Source organism: Neopsephotus bourkii, unplaced genomic scaffold (genome assembly GCF_033783945.1).
Source record: "Neopsephotus bourkii isolate Nb327-2 ecotype Australia unplaced genomic scaffold, CSIRO-AGI_Nbou_v1 NB_518, whole genome shotgun sequence".
NCBI classification, from domain to species: Eukaryota; Metazoa; Chordata; class Aves; order Psittaciformes; family Psittacidae; genus Neopsephotus; species Neopsephotus bourkii.
The window spans coordinates 2,210,684-2,225,625 of record NW_026901019.1 but is presented as its reverse complement, the minus strand read 5'-3'; the positions used below and the strand labels follow the sequence as shown (position 1 = coordinate 2,225,625).

Genomic DNA, 14,942 nt, shown 5'->3' with positions numbered 1-14,942 from the left:
AGTTTTTATTGAGATGTAAATAGAAGAACCCTCCTTTTCTTCAGGTGTATTCTGATAAGCCTTACAAGCGTTTTCCTCCTATCACTAGACTCTGGCAAGCTGGCGTTTTCCCTTTGCTTGCACTAGGATGCTCCTACTCCTTCATTCCCCTTATTGGGCTGATGCTTCCCTTGTTTACACTCAACTCAAAACCCAGGCATAAGTCTAAGATTCAGCCACTGAACAACTCTTGCTATAGCCAACACCCCTGCTACAGTGCAACAGTTTCTGCCCAAAAGCCCCTTCCACAAAACAGTAAGAATTCAAGAATAAAGGCTCTCAGCACCTCATGTGATCATTTGTCCTGTATATGAACAGCATAGATAATACTGTTTTGGTCAGTAAACTTCACACCAATGTCTTCTTTTGCTCATTACCTAGGCTAAGTACTGACAAAAACTGCCAGGTTGGAAACAAGTTCTATTTCTTATCTTCTGGCACAAAAAATGAGGTGTGCTGTGCATTCATGACAGTTGGCCTGATAGCAAAGAGCAGTGGTTCTTGCCAGACCTAGCCATACCTGAGAGTGGAGGAGATACACAATGAGAATATGCCATTGGCTTCAGTAGGGTTAGGATCAGCCCCTTATGCCTCTCATTAAACTCCAGACCAAGGCTTTCAAGAAAACCTGGAAGTTATGTCCACACAGAAAAGACACCTCCTATGCTACAGTCTAAATCTTGTCTCCACTCAGTTTGATCATTCTTCTGGATGACAGTCATTGCTTTCTCCACAGGACACTATACTTCAAAGTAAAGTAATGTACTGCCTTCAGTTACACTAATGCAATCCCCTGTGATTTATTTCTTCTACCATTTCAGTCAACATCCCAGCAAGCCATCTACTTACTAGCTGCACGTCTGCTTGACAGCTTTAAGGATCTTTTTCAAGCAATAAGTCCCAAATGTCTTTCCAGGGTCTTATGCTCCAGCTCCTTACTGTTTAGAGAATATTGCTCTATTTATTCTCAGCTTCATAGTCCTCTTAATGTTTATCCACCAGCACTGCCATCTTTCAAGCCACTGTACTTACAGATAAGGCCTTCTGCATCTGATTACTGGTCCAGTCATTATCTTGCTGGCTTGTCCTCTATATTTAGATGTATTTTACATGTTTGCTGGCTTCATTTCCACACATTATTATCCTTGTCAGAGACAGAGAATAACAGTTGCAGTCATAACAATCAATGATCCTGTAGCCAGCTCCACTAACATTTTGCTAATTCTGCTCCCTGCTCAGAACCCCTTAGTCATGATACACAGAGTTAATAACAGCTTGCAACTTACAGTGGAAGGGAAAGATGAGACACAGATCTGGTGGGGCTATTATTTCCAACAAAAATACTGTGATATTCATGTCTTTTAAACTTGATAATTCTAACAGCAAGAAAATACATTTTTAAACTTCAATACACTATCTAATTGTAAGGGGGCTTTTCAATTGGCTTGTAGGGTTTGGTGTGGGGTTTTTAATCACATTTTACTAGCATTATTTGTCCGAGACAATTTCTCCACAGGAAAATTTGGCTAGATGAGACCCAAGGAAGATCTCACTGACGTCAGCCTCAACCTTACATTAAGTGCTCTAGAGGAATTGCATTCTGGTAGCAAAATAACTGGGTTTGAGCACTGTAGGTTTATGTTCTGCCTAGGTCTCACCCTGTTTTCTGTTCTGGCTCGCACTTGTTAGAAAAGAAAGAAATTCCTAGGTTTCCCTCAACATCCCTATCACCTTGACAGGCAGCCCTTACACAATCCCGTCCCTTCGTTATCAGTGTGATCACTTGTGGGTGAAGTGAGAATTACAGCACATTTGTCTCACAGCTGTCCCGCATCTCCTACTTAGGAAGGGACTCTACAAATGCACAGCATTACTGCCTGCAGAGGGAACCTGACTGTCCACCTCCTCAAGAGTCCATCCAGTGTGTCATTGTCTGTTTTCAGGCCTGTCAATGTGTCTTTCATTACACTAAAGGTCTTCCTTCCCATTAATCTTGTTGAGCAGCTCTCCTCTCCGAGCTCTGCTGCCCACAATTTGTGATTCCTTATTGTTGAGCATCCATCACATGTAAAATCAGTTCTAAGCACCCCATTACTCACATATTTAGAGATGTCAAAGCAAGGCCTCCATGTAGCTTGCAGAGCACTTTAGAATTCCCTTCTGCTTTCCCATCAAAAAGGCAAAAAGGACACAAGCAGACAGCATCTTATTTGAACTTACCAGGGAGGTAGATTTCCTTATACAGAAAATTATGAGGAGGAGCAAGGCAAAAAAGGCAACTATATAGCACAGTTACAGTTAATGACGCATGAACTTCACAAGGTTCAGCTGAGCAAGAACCCAGTCCTAGGTCCTTCAGGTGACTTTTTCAGTGCCAGTACAATAGGAAAACTTTCCACGACAACCCTGCATGGAAACCAAGGTGAGTTTTCTCTCATATTGTTATTTACATTACACCACTGTGCACAGCACTTCAGGACTCAGAAAATATCAGAGCTTTCTTCTGCTCAACCTGGTCTTTAGTTTGGTTCAGTGAACATCTCCATAAACAGTGTACATACAACTATTCCCTGGCGAAATCAGTAAAACTGGGAAACTTCTGAATAAAAAAAAACCAAAATCACTAATGTGGGGTGTCCAAAGAAGTTTCGCACATTAAAGAACTTCCACTATTGGGATAAGCCTCAGAGAAAGCAATGGAGGTCGTCTCTAAATAGCGTCTCTGAAAACTTTGAATTCACACATTTCTTATTAAAAGGGAAAGGATGATCGATTGGTCTCCAGGGTGCATGCACTAATGGATTCCTTTTCCCAGCAGAGGATTGCTGCAGCTCATTCATTCACTCGTTCGTTCATTCATCACAACCCTGCAGTTGCGCAAACAGACTCTGTAAACAAAAACTCTTCCCCAGCAAGCTCCCACCGTGCCAGCAATATTAAGTGGCAAGCACATGAACACCCTGCAGAGCAGCAGAGGGAAATAGTTCATAGACACTTCTTTTTCCTCTTATCTGTATAGTTGGTACTGCTTTACAACCGATGTAAAATGATAGGTTACACTGGTAATAAACCTCAATACATGAACTCTCCATATAGAGCGGTTGCTGAAGGCTTAATATCAGTCATAATTATTATCCATAAAATGTTATTGAATCAGATCTTAAAAGTTAATGCTGCTTTGTTTCAGGAGATAAAGGACAGTAGGCTGGCAAAGCACAGAAGGAAACATTGAGCTTTTGATCAATCTCTGTGTGATTCAAAACTTCCACTGCAAATAGGACTCAGCACTTCAAATAGAAGTTTTTATCCAACATCCTATGAGCTGGCCTAAGCAGAGTTCTGCTGCAAGAGCCATTACTCAGAGGGTGTTTTATCTTTGAACTTGATCCCAATGCCCAGACAGAGGATGCAACTCTTTCCCTGAACTCAGGACTGGTGAACATTGCCCTTTTAAGACACTGTGTCACACCTCAGATGGTAACATGGGCTTAGTAGGTAAATCACCCCACCACCAACGGGCTTTCCTAAGCTGCAACCTCCCACCATTCATTTGAGCCCTTGCTGCTCACAGCATCACCTTCCAAAACAGACATTTGCCTTCACAGCCCTCAAGTTAACACAAGAGCTCCCTATCTGCAAAGGAGGTGCCCTGACAGAAGGCATCAGGCAACTGGTCAATGGATCATAAGCTTCCCTAACATTTACAGTTCAAGACTGACATCCTCCTTGTCCACAAACATTTCATCCAGCTAACCCTAACCCAGCTCTCCCTTTTCCCTTCTGTAATACAGAATTGCAAGTCTGAAGCCATTACTCATCTCTACAGGAGAAGACTCCCAGAGGAAGAAAGGGACAACTTGAGAGCTAGGAAGGAGCAAAGGGGACCAGTGCGTGTCCTCCCCACCAAAAGCCATAGCGCTTCCCAGGGAGAGAGATATTGGCTCCTACAAAAAGTGAGCTTTGTCTCCTCCTTTCCTTGGTTACTCAGCAAATACTAATCATCAGACAGACACCCCAGTGCCCTGTAAAGTGAGCAGAGACTGAAGGTTGACCACAGGCTCCAGTCCTTTAAAAACAAAGGGGAGCAGGCTCTGTCTTAGGTGCAACTCTCCAGCCAGCTTGACTAGATTTGCTCCCTGCCTCTGGAATGAACTTGTTTTGCAAAGCAACCATTACATTTGCAAGCTTTGTGGAATATGATATTTTTCAAACATAGAAAGTATGCCAAGGAAATCACGCAGAAGGGTAATAGGAAATACTTGCAGGGAGACCTATTCTGAATTGTCGACGCATAGATAAGGCACAGAATTCCTTTCCTGAAAGATTTTATTAACCTTTTGCTGATGGAAGGAGATTACTGATTGAGAGCTAGATGAGGTCAGTGCAGCAATTATAGTTCGAATCCTCTTCAAAGAAGGCTCTTGTACAGCGTAAGAAGAAAAGTTGACAAAATGAATTGTTACTTAAACAGAGTCTTTTAGAAGAATAATTAACCTATAATAGCTATTCTGGCCTCTTCTCCAGCCCTGAAAAGTAATCCTTTCTCATTAGTTTCAAGTTTAATTAGCATCAATAATGAAACATCCCTCAGAAATAACGATTGCATCATGCTCTCAACTGCTGACACACGCTACCTCACAAATAGAAAAGCCACAGGGCAATGTCTGAACATAGAGGAAGGTTCAGCAGATCACATATGCTCCCAAAAGCAGACAACAGCATAGAAAGCGTGGAATGTGACAAAACCAGATTTATTTGAGAGACAAGTGCTGCAAACACAGTGTTGAGCAGAGAGACTCGAAGGTGGTTTTGCCAATAACTGCTGCAGTATTTCTAGTGAGTTACCGAGCCTCTTGACTCTAATTTCTTGCTCTTTCTTGGCTTTTTGGCTGAAGCTGAGAGACAACACTATTTAGTATATTCTATATGAGAAAATTGTATTCAGCACTTGCAATCTCACTCAATCAAATAATGCCTTTTCCATCCCTGGCTTCTATGATCTCTGAGTAAAATAGATATAATAATGCTTAGCATTGTCACCAGGGTGGTAAGGCTTAAAGTAATCTGAGCATGTAGCAGGAAAGAAGCTATAAAAAGCCCAGATCTGATGCATCTGAGATAGCTTGTTAGTTAACTGGCCAGTAGAAACAGCAGGCAAATGCCAGTGCACAGGTTGCAATTAGAGACCTGCTGCAACTTGCAGAGCTCTGAAGGCTCACCACAGATTTCTAGGAAGTGAAGTCACAGATATGCAGCTGCACGTCACAGGTACTGTGGTGACTGCATTCAGAAGAACCATGTGAGCTTTCAAAACTGAGCCAGAAAGAAATATTCATTAACATAGAAGCCCTAGAAAGAGTCTGACATATGGAGAAACACCATTTCCAGTATGCCCACTTACACTACTATTACATCTTCCTAACAGACATCAAGAAATATACAGCAGAAGAATACATACATAGCCGTATCACATTGTGCTCCCACCCTCACCACTGCAACATCCTTGCTTCTTCCCCCCCACATTCACCACCAAGTATTCTCTGCTCTTCACCTTACACAGAACCTTCTTCTCTCCCTTTTCCAGCATGTAACTCAGAGATCAGGTCATGGTTTCCTTTCATCACAGTTTTGTAACATATGAGACCAGAGAGAGTTGCTTGTCAGTAAGGAAATGGGGAGAAGCTTACAGGAAGAGCAAGCACCTCTTTCTTCACAGCACATTGCTACAGGTGAAGTCTCAGTCCAAAATGGATTTGCCACATGCCATAGTTTGGGCAAAAAAGGTATCTCTGCCCCATTGTAAACATTGGGCTACCACTGAAAAGCTTTTGAGATGCTCAAACTGAACTGAAGAGTTGCCAGAGACAAGTTACAAAGAGGATGCCCCACATTTCTAGACCCATGTAGACAAAAGGTTCCTGCCTAGTATCTCCACTTTGCCATCTGTAACGCAGGAAGAAACAGGCAGGCCACTGAAGTTTTAAACAACCTCAAATCCCCCATTCTGCATTAGTTTCTGGTACCTTAAGTAGGAAATCATAAAGGACAAACCTTCTCCCAGTATCTCCACAATGCTGTCCATTCCCAGGACAGCCAGTGCTCAGTTTGCTCAGCAACCACCAGTAGCCAAACCACAGCCAACACCTGGAGCTCCTCACTGCAGAGGAGGGCTGGGACTGGATGAGCTTTAAGGGCCCTTCCAACCCAAACCATCCCATGATGCCCAGCCGCAGCTGCTGAATGTACGCTGGCCAGATGGCCACAGGCAGAGGAACTACAGCCTATCCTCCTCTCTTCCATGTTTTGTGGGGCCAAGAGCAACCCTGGCATAAGCCTCACGAAGTATCCAAATGGCCAATCCAGACTGCACCATTTGACTTCAAGATGGGTGGTGTTTTAATAGTCAAAAGCAGGGCTCATGATTTTTCAATGAAACCCAGAAACTCAGCCTCTGGTAGGATCAAACAGAACTGATGGCATTTTTAAGTTTCAAAAGCTTGCTGTCACTGAAGTGAAGGAAAGAGTAGTCCTATGATTACCAGTGCAGAGATGGGAACAAATCAATATGGTAGGCTGCTTTAGCTTGTCCCTTAGAAATCTCAGAGTTCACACTGCACCTTATTACCTTCATTGAGGTTCTTGGAAAGTAAAAGCACCAGTAATACACAAAAGTAGTACCCTCTATCAGTGGTGTCCAAAAGCAGCCAAAACTACCCTTGCATTATAAAGGAAGCATGTATCATGAAGAGAAGTATTCAGTGTCACACAAGATGTCAGTGGCACAGCCCTTCTTCTAAGTCCAGTTCCTCATGTGATTCTCTCCTCCTCCTGCTCACTTTGTACCATGGTCACTAGATAATGAAGCTGAAAGTCAAAGCAGAACCTAATTCTTGCAGCTACCTAATGAACTTCTTTGGCCAAAGGAAAAATAAGTGCAAAATACTAACTGATATACTGGTTTCAAACTACGAGGATCACTTCGCATTCAGTACCTGTCTTTCCATGCTTGATTCCATCTATGCACAACAGTTTAGTGCCTGTGTTAGAAACTCTTCTGAAGTCTGTTTGCAGCTGGCCACCAACTCTTTCTACTGGATACAGCTACACTACTTCAACCACGTCACAGATCCTACATAACTAATAAGTGAAGATGATTCTCTTTCTGATGTAGTTTATAGTATCTGTAAGCAGAGATACCCAAGTCCCATCTCCGCTGTCACAGAGAATTTCTGAGTAGCAATGCTAAGCAGGAGAGTGGCAACCATGAAGCTACTTGGCCACCCCAGTCATAAATCAAAATACTCATGTAAATTAGACTTTAGTCTCAAAATGCATTTCTTGCCTAAATATTTAAACACATAAATAACCTCCAGCCATTCCAGCTTGTCATTTTAAGCTTTCTGACATTTATTGTTCGCAAGAAAAGAAAGGTCAGACTTATCAAATCTGCATTTATGCTTCCATGACATTTTTCTCCAACCAAATTTTTCTGAATTAGAGAAGCAAGACAAATGTGGCACATTTCATAAAGGACCTTTCTCAGCTCAGCACTGCGGTCACAGCAGCCCCACTGAGTTCAGAAGCGGCTTCTCAGCAAACAGATGCTGTGGCTCAGTAAGTAGAAAGAGATTTGGAAAGCAGGCAACCTGAACTGTTTGCTGTTAGGTAAGTCACTTGTGCCAGAGAAGCAGATCTCTGAGCTTACTACTCTAGTGCTGGGTAGCCCAAGGGGTTGCTCTGGTATGAGAAAAAAAGACAGGAAACGTCCAGGCACAATTCAGATATGCTGCTGCTTGGGCAGAAAATCACACCTTGGACTCCCAAAACACCCAAAAATGAGTTGGCACTGATATCTAAAATGTGATACCTTCCTTACTATGATGAGGCTCATGGATTTGGGAATTTTCTAAGTGCTAAACGCTGCCAATCTCCCCTCTCTTTTTCTACTTTCCTTGGCTAATGCACAGTCATTGTCAGAAACACAGATTTTTTTTCCTATCATGTAATGTTCATGTGAGATCTGCTGTGAACCAAATGACCAGACTACTTCAGAATCCAATTCAATCAGACACTGCAAAACTGCCCTTGATTTTGAAGGATGTCTCTGCATTTGTATAATAAGGCACTTGAGTCTCCCAGTACACTTTGCTGTAGGTATTTATTCCCTATTTTTAAGTATGCAGAAATAAAAGCACAGCAAGTTTAGAGAAAACATGGTTTTAAGATGTGCCATAAATGTTCATTCAAATAAAAAAAATAAACATAATAAACTTATACTTGTGCCTCTTTTAGTGTCTGTTTATGGCTATTTTACTGAACACAGAATGGGTTGGAAAAGACTTTAAGCTCATCCAGTTCCAGCCCCCTGCTGCAGGCAGGGACACCTTCCACTAGACCAGGTTTTTCCAAGCCCTGTCCAACCTGGCCTTGAGCACTGCCAGGGATGGGGCGGCCACAGCTTCTCTGGGCAATCTGTGCCAGTGCCTCACCACCCTCGTAGTGAATACATTTTTGCTAATGCCTAACCTAAATCTCCCCTCTGTCAGCTTAAAGCCATTCCTTCTTGTCCTGTTACTCCATGCCCTTGTAGGGACATGCTTATGAGTAAGAAAATTCATAAGCACAATGAGTCTAAAAGTAAACCAAATTTGCAGAAAACAGACCCAGAAATCAAACACATTGTGTGCAATCCTGACTGTCAGTGACAACTCATAACTCTGGACCAAGCAAAGCCATGTGGAATAGTGATGACTGCATCTTTTCTGTGAACCATGTGAAGACAGAGCATCATTTCTAATATTATCTACCAAATAACTGGCAACAAATTTGCAAAGCCCAAAATTTTTGTGGTCAGCATAGAAATAATGAACAAAGCACCATCAGTAAAGTGAGTCATGTGCTATGAGGTTTTTTTTGTGTGCTGAAGGAGCAGGAAAGTGCCTTGGACAGGAACAGGCAGGACCAAGGATCATGATGCCCATGAAGCCAAACAAACCCACCACTAGGCAATCTGGTTTAGGCATTTACGGTTCCAGAAAAGGCGCTGGGACCTGACTAAATCCACACTTCTGGAGAGCACCAGTGACTAGTCTGGTCTAGAGGGAGGTGCTACAGACCTAATACTTAGGGCAGGAAGGCCTGGGAAAGATGCTCCTAAGCACACTTAGGATCGCTGTGTTTTCGCAAATGCTAATCAGCAGGCAGCACACTAGCAGCCAGGACAACTCAAGGAAAACCTCGATTTGCACTACTTCATGTCTAGGGTAAACGCCAGTGCAACTCAGGCCCATCTCAGGCCCTTTGGACTGGCAAAGCTGGCCCAACAGCCGAGGTTAAGTGCAAAATCACTTGCACTACAGTGAAAACTGACAGAAGCCCTACTGCAACGCTGCAGACTTATTCACCAGGTTTTGCCACTGAAGAGCAAGATCAGATCTCAAATGTCATGTACAGTCAAGAATGAGATAAAAAACAGAGAGCAACTGGAAAGTGACTGATGTCTTTTACCAGCTTCCTCTCAGTACAGCCCAACTCCAAACTTTGTTCTTTGAAAGCAGAAAAACAAGAGCAAAAAAAAGTAACAAAAGAAAAATATAACTAAGAGACCTTCATTAAATGCTGGTACCCCTCAAATATGCAGAAAGAATTCTGCAGACTTCCCTACAGTCAGATTTCAGCTTGGAGCTCTAATCTTCATTTACAAAATGTCCGCTTTCCAAACCACATTTTCATCTAGTCTGAAGTTCTTTCTAATCTTCAGGCAAAGGGCTTCTGCAAATGAGTTCAGGTGCATGGCAGCAGTACCCTAAAGATGTAAAGCCTAATTGCCTCAGCATTATAATAGCACTGGTATGTTGTGAATGCAGACAATTGCAGGGAAAATACATGTAGCAAGTTAATAAAATTTTAGATGAAGGCCACAGAGCAGGAGTAGTATTTCACGTAGCCAGAGGATGAAAAGTTATGCATTGCTAGTTAAAAAATATAATTGGAATGTTAAATCCATTTCATGAATGAAAGTACATTGACCTTTAGAGGGAGGAATGGCTCATTTTCATCCCTATATGCCCCTTTTTAACATACACTTCCCACCTTTGCATACCTAAGTAGCAATTACTTACCATGGGAAGTTGTTTTATGGCCATTCCAGCTTATTAAACTTCCTGAGTAAACTCACATGAAACCTATTGAGCAACATTTGTGGCTCAGGTGCCCTACAGTGAGTGGACTGCTTACCTGGGACATTAAAACTACAGAAGTCCAAATACCAATGCAGGGTTGGGGTGCAAGGGCTTGGGATTGCTACAGAGCCCATGGCAGTGTAGAGCACTCACCTTGGGCTAATCCCAGCCTCTGCCTCCCCACACTGTATTGTCTGTGGGATGGATTTGCCAAGAAGGCCCTCCCAAGACCTCTGCACAAAACATAGGCAACTCTGTCTGATCATAGAATCCCTGGGAGTAATTTCAAGCCAGCAGCAGAGGATCATCATGCAAGGGGTGGTCAGTGCTAATGCTCAAACAGTCCTTTAATTCACAGTATCTATATAGAGACAATTTTGGATTTTTTCCCCCAAGAAAGCTCAGTAACCTGTCCAGAATACAGACCCACTGTGTCTCAACACGATACAGCAAAACCTGTAAGACCAGTACTAAGAGTCTTCTGACAGAAAGGTTTGCTAGATGTTCAGTTTCCCATGGCTATACACTGCTTTGGATTAAACTCTTTTGAGAAAGGTTTCCTCAGAGGCAGGCTGGAATTCCCAGTCAAAACCAAAGGCAATGAGAGCAAAGTCAACAGCAACCTCCCAGTTGGAAGGTTTGCCTAAAATATATTAGACAAGCAGCACTGCGACCCTCTCCAAGCTCCCCCTTCCCTTCCTCTGCATGTTCTGTGGTGTGCTCTTCCACAGAAATGATTGACATTGATTTGACTTTTTTTGTCCCAGAGAAGTACTGGGGGAAGGAGAAGCAGAAAATCTGAATTCTGAAAGTATTCCAAGAGAGGAAAACTCCCTGATACCCGATTTTGCAAAGGCCAAGCTGGCACAGAAGTGGCAGATGGGCTGAGGACTTCCATTCTCTAAATGGAAGCTTTTTCTTGCACGTTGCTCTGTTCCAGGAGGATGAGTGTGTCAGAGAAATCTGGCATTGAGTGCATGTGCAGGAGAGCCCTGCAGAAATTCCTGTGAACTTTATGGTCTGTCTGTTAAACAACAGCAGCCCAGTAAGCACATCCTTTACTAACTGTTCAATAACACACTGAGGCCAATTGCTTTAAGCTTTGTGCAAACATGATGTTGAGAAGGGAAAAGGTTCCCTCCATTTAAACATCCCTGAGCCAGAACTGGAGAGTAGAACAGTTCAAGAGAATAAAACCCTAGTTATAGGACTCAGTTGTCACCCTTAATGTCAATGGGAATTCCTCCCCTTGCAATTTTTTCTCATCCTAAAATATATTTCATTCTCTGTTCACATGGTGGCTAATTTGGCTAAAGTAAATTAGCAAGGCAATTCTATCTTTTTCCTAGGAAGTACTGCAATCCCAGGCATGCCCAGCACAAGAGAAAAAAGCAGAAATAAAAAGCTAAGTATGTCACCATAAGTGAAGCAGCTTTACATTGTCGATGGGAGGATTGTGTTGTTTGCAACCCATTTGCAGATAGCTTACCCAATGCAGGAAACACTCAGTTGCCTGAGGAAGGGCTTTAGTTAAGTTAACACTACATTAGCTGCAGTGGTGTTAATACTTGCTGGAATCTGCACCCTTCAGGGCTGGTGGCTGCTGCTCATCCTGTGATCACTGTGTCAGCACATCCTGCTGTCAGCAGGACTACAGGGGACAAATTCAGGCATGGCAATGACACACGGTGTCCACATAAAGCACCAAAGCAGCAAGGATGGATTTGTAGTGTTTTTAAACAAACCCATGTACCAAAGCCAGCACAAAGGAGGTAACAGGAGAACTGCACTAAGGCATCACTGCTGTAAAAAGAGATGTAACCTGTTAATGACACAACTTATGCATGTTAGCAACCTTGGTGTAGAATTCAAGAAGAAAGTAGGGTTTTTACAGGTTATGGACAGCTACTAGAAGTTATTACTGTGATATAGATAAATGAAGTCCATACTCCTTCCCTCTGCTTCTCCTTTTCCTGCATCCCCTACAACTGACTTCGCATGACTGTGTTGCAGGAGGAGCAGCAAAGCCTTGTCTCCAGCAGGATTTGTCAGGGGCATAGCTAACTACTACTTATCTGGCTTGGAAAACATGCATTTCCTCTCAGCAGCAAGACAACAGAAAACACAAAAAGCCTGTGGGTTTTACTAACTTTGGTTAAAGCTCCATCTGCAGTGTATTCACAAGATCAGAGCACCTCTAGGTTCACATTTATACACCTTACCCAGGTTAAAAAACACACCTTCATCCTCAAAGAAGACAAACGTATGCCCTCCAGCTGCCTTACTGCTATAAGCACCAGAGTCAAGAAAGCACTAAAAGCTAAGGCTGTATCATCACTGCCAAAGAGGGAGATCAGTAAAGCAAAATAACTGCTACCCACAATAAATTCCCCAAACAGAAAAAAAAAAGATAGTAGGGTTTGGTGTCCTTAATTTTAATTAATTCCTCTCTTTTTTACTGCAGTGGAGCAAAGTAAGACCTGCTGGAAGGAGGTGTGAGGGCCTTTTTGGCCTCTCCCGGCCACCTTGTGGTAGGCAGCACCTCTGCGCTATCCCTGCCAGAACTGGCAGCCCAGGTTCCTCACTTCAGCCGCGTGTGTTGACTCACACCCCCAGCCTGCTCTGACAGCCTGCTTTGATTTTGTTTCAGGCAGCAGCAATGAGATGCGTTCAGTGTGTAGTTATTCAGCTGAGGGTAAGAAAATCAGTTGCTCCAACTTTGTATTCCAAACCCAGCACTGACTTCTCTCACCTCCTGTGAATTTACTTAAGTACATTCTGTGGTCCATTAAGTAGGTGGCTACTCAGGGACACACCATTGACTTCTACCCAGCTTCATAAAAGCTACCTAACCAAACTCACTGTGACAAATTATTTGGCCCTGCAGCCCTCTAGGTATTATATTCTTTTAGTGGGAGAGCATGAATCAGAGCTCGTGTTAAAGGTACAATGCACACAGGGAATGGAAATCTCTCTTGGCCACTGGCCCGAAGCAGAGCCTTGATTTGAGGTAATGGAATTGCTCCATACCCTGGCTACAAATCCCTGCCATCCAGAGCCAAAACTTTAAGGAAGGTTCTCTCTTCACATCAGTACTAGTGCTACATGAGCATCCTCAGCTGTACAACTTCTTGTCTTACAGTAGCTGATGCAGCGTGGTTCATGAAGGGTCCTTTCTGGTTTTAAAAGGGATAGAAATTAACTCACAGATACATGAAACTTGGAGGAAAAACACCCTCTTGCAGGTTTGTCTGTCATACCTTGTATGTTTCAAGAAGAGCTATATTATCGATACCAATAGCCCATAACATTAACATACAAATTTGGCAGCCAGCCCCAGCTTTGGAAATGTTTGTGCTGTTCCCTTAAGTCTGACAGCGTGTAACCTTGGAATCACATGCATCACTTTGAGGAAGCTTCCCTTTTTTGTATGCTATTTTTTAACTTTCAAAGAACCTGACCTTGCTGTCCTTCAACTAATGACACTTTAACCCCTGAGGTTCACTTGCGGCTGTCTGGCACAAACCAACTCTTGGCATTTCGTTAAAATCCCTCAGCGTTTTCAAAATAGCCCCCACAAAAGCTCCTCCATACATTCTGCACCGGTAAATCTCCTTAAGGACAAGCCGTTAGGGGAAGGCGCCACTGCTCGGGAAAAGCTGCGCTTCCCGCACCCGTCGGGCTGCCGGGGACCGGGGCTACGGTGACCGGCGACTACGGCGCGGAGGGGCTGGACACACGTCCCAGTGGACCGAGCGCTATGCACAGCCGGGACTCCACGCCCGCGGAGGCTCCGCGGGGTCGCACGCAGCGGGGGCGGTCGAGGGGCGCTGCCTGGCGCGGTGCGGTGCGCGGCATGCAACGCACTGCTCACCTGCCGCGGAGACGTGAAAGAGGAGGCGGGGACGGGCGGCGCGGATGGCTGCTGACAGCCCGCGCTCGCTGCCTGGGAGGGCGCCGCGGCGCTCGGGCATCAGCCGCACCCGCAGCCGCCCGTCGCCGGCGCGGAGCCACCAGGAGAAGAGCTCGGTGAGGTTGAACTCCAGATGCGACCCGCCGGAGCCCGGCGGCGGCTCGCCGGAGCAGCCGTCCCGCAGGCTGCCCTCGCCCACCTCCAGTACCAGCTGCTTGGCGCGCCGCAGCCGCCGCCCGGCCGCCGAGGGCCCGCCGGCGGAGGCGGGCGGCGCGGCCCGCGGCAGCCCCCCGCGGGCAGCGCGGAGCAGGGGCGCGCAGTCCAGGCGCAAGCGGCACCGCGCCGCGGCGCGCCCCGGCGGCCCCAGCACCAGCTCCCGTACGTAGGTGCGAAACAGCGAGGGTACGACGAAGTCCACTGCCAGGCTCCTCCTCTGCACCCGCGAGAGACCGGGACTCTCCCGCGGCCCCACCACTCCCGGGGCCAAGCTCAGGGCGAAGCAGGCGGCGACCAGGAGGCGTGCGGGCAGCCTGTACCCCTCCATGACCCGGCCCGCAGGGCTGGCTGCCACGGAGCGGCGCCGGGGAGCCCTGCGCCGGGCCGGTCCGCCCTCGGAGCGCGATGCGGGGCTGGGCCGGTCCGCTGCGGAAGGGAGAAGAGCAGGACCGGGACCACCGAGCCGGTGCGCCCGGAGCCGCCGCTACGCGGGCTTTGCCGGCTCCAACTACCCGCCACAACGCAGGCATTACCCGGCGAGCGCTGACATCACGCCCGAGCCCGCCCGCCGGCAGCCAATGCCGTGCCCGGTA

At 45.4% G+C, this 14,942-nt stretch overlaps 1 protein-coding gene across 1 annotated transcript in view; it reads right to left on the bottom strand.

Annotated features, from left to right (window-relative positions):
- The window catches only part of ALK (ALK receptor tyrosine kinase), a 314,119-nt gene extending 299,842 nt beyond the window's left edge, over positions 1 to 14,277 (bottom strand). The window contains exon 1 of the mRNA XM_061350549.1: positions 14,095 to 14,277. Coding sequence (XP_061206533.1) covers positions 14,095 to 14,194 — 100 coding nt within the window. The 5' untranslated portion in view covers positions 14,195 to 14,277. The remainder of the gene's footprint in view (positions 1 to 14,094) is intronic.
- Between the last annotated feature and the right edge of the window lie 665 nt (positions 14,278 to 14,942).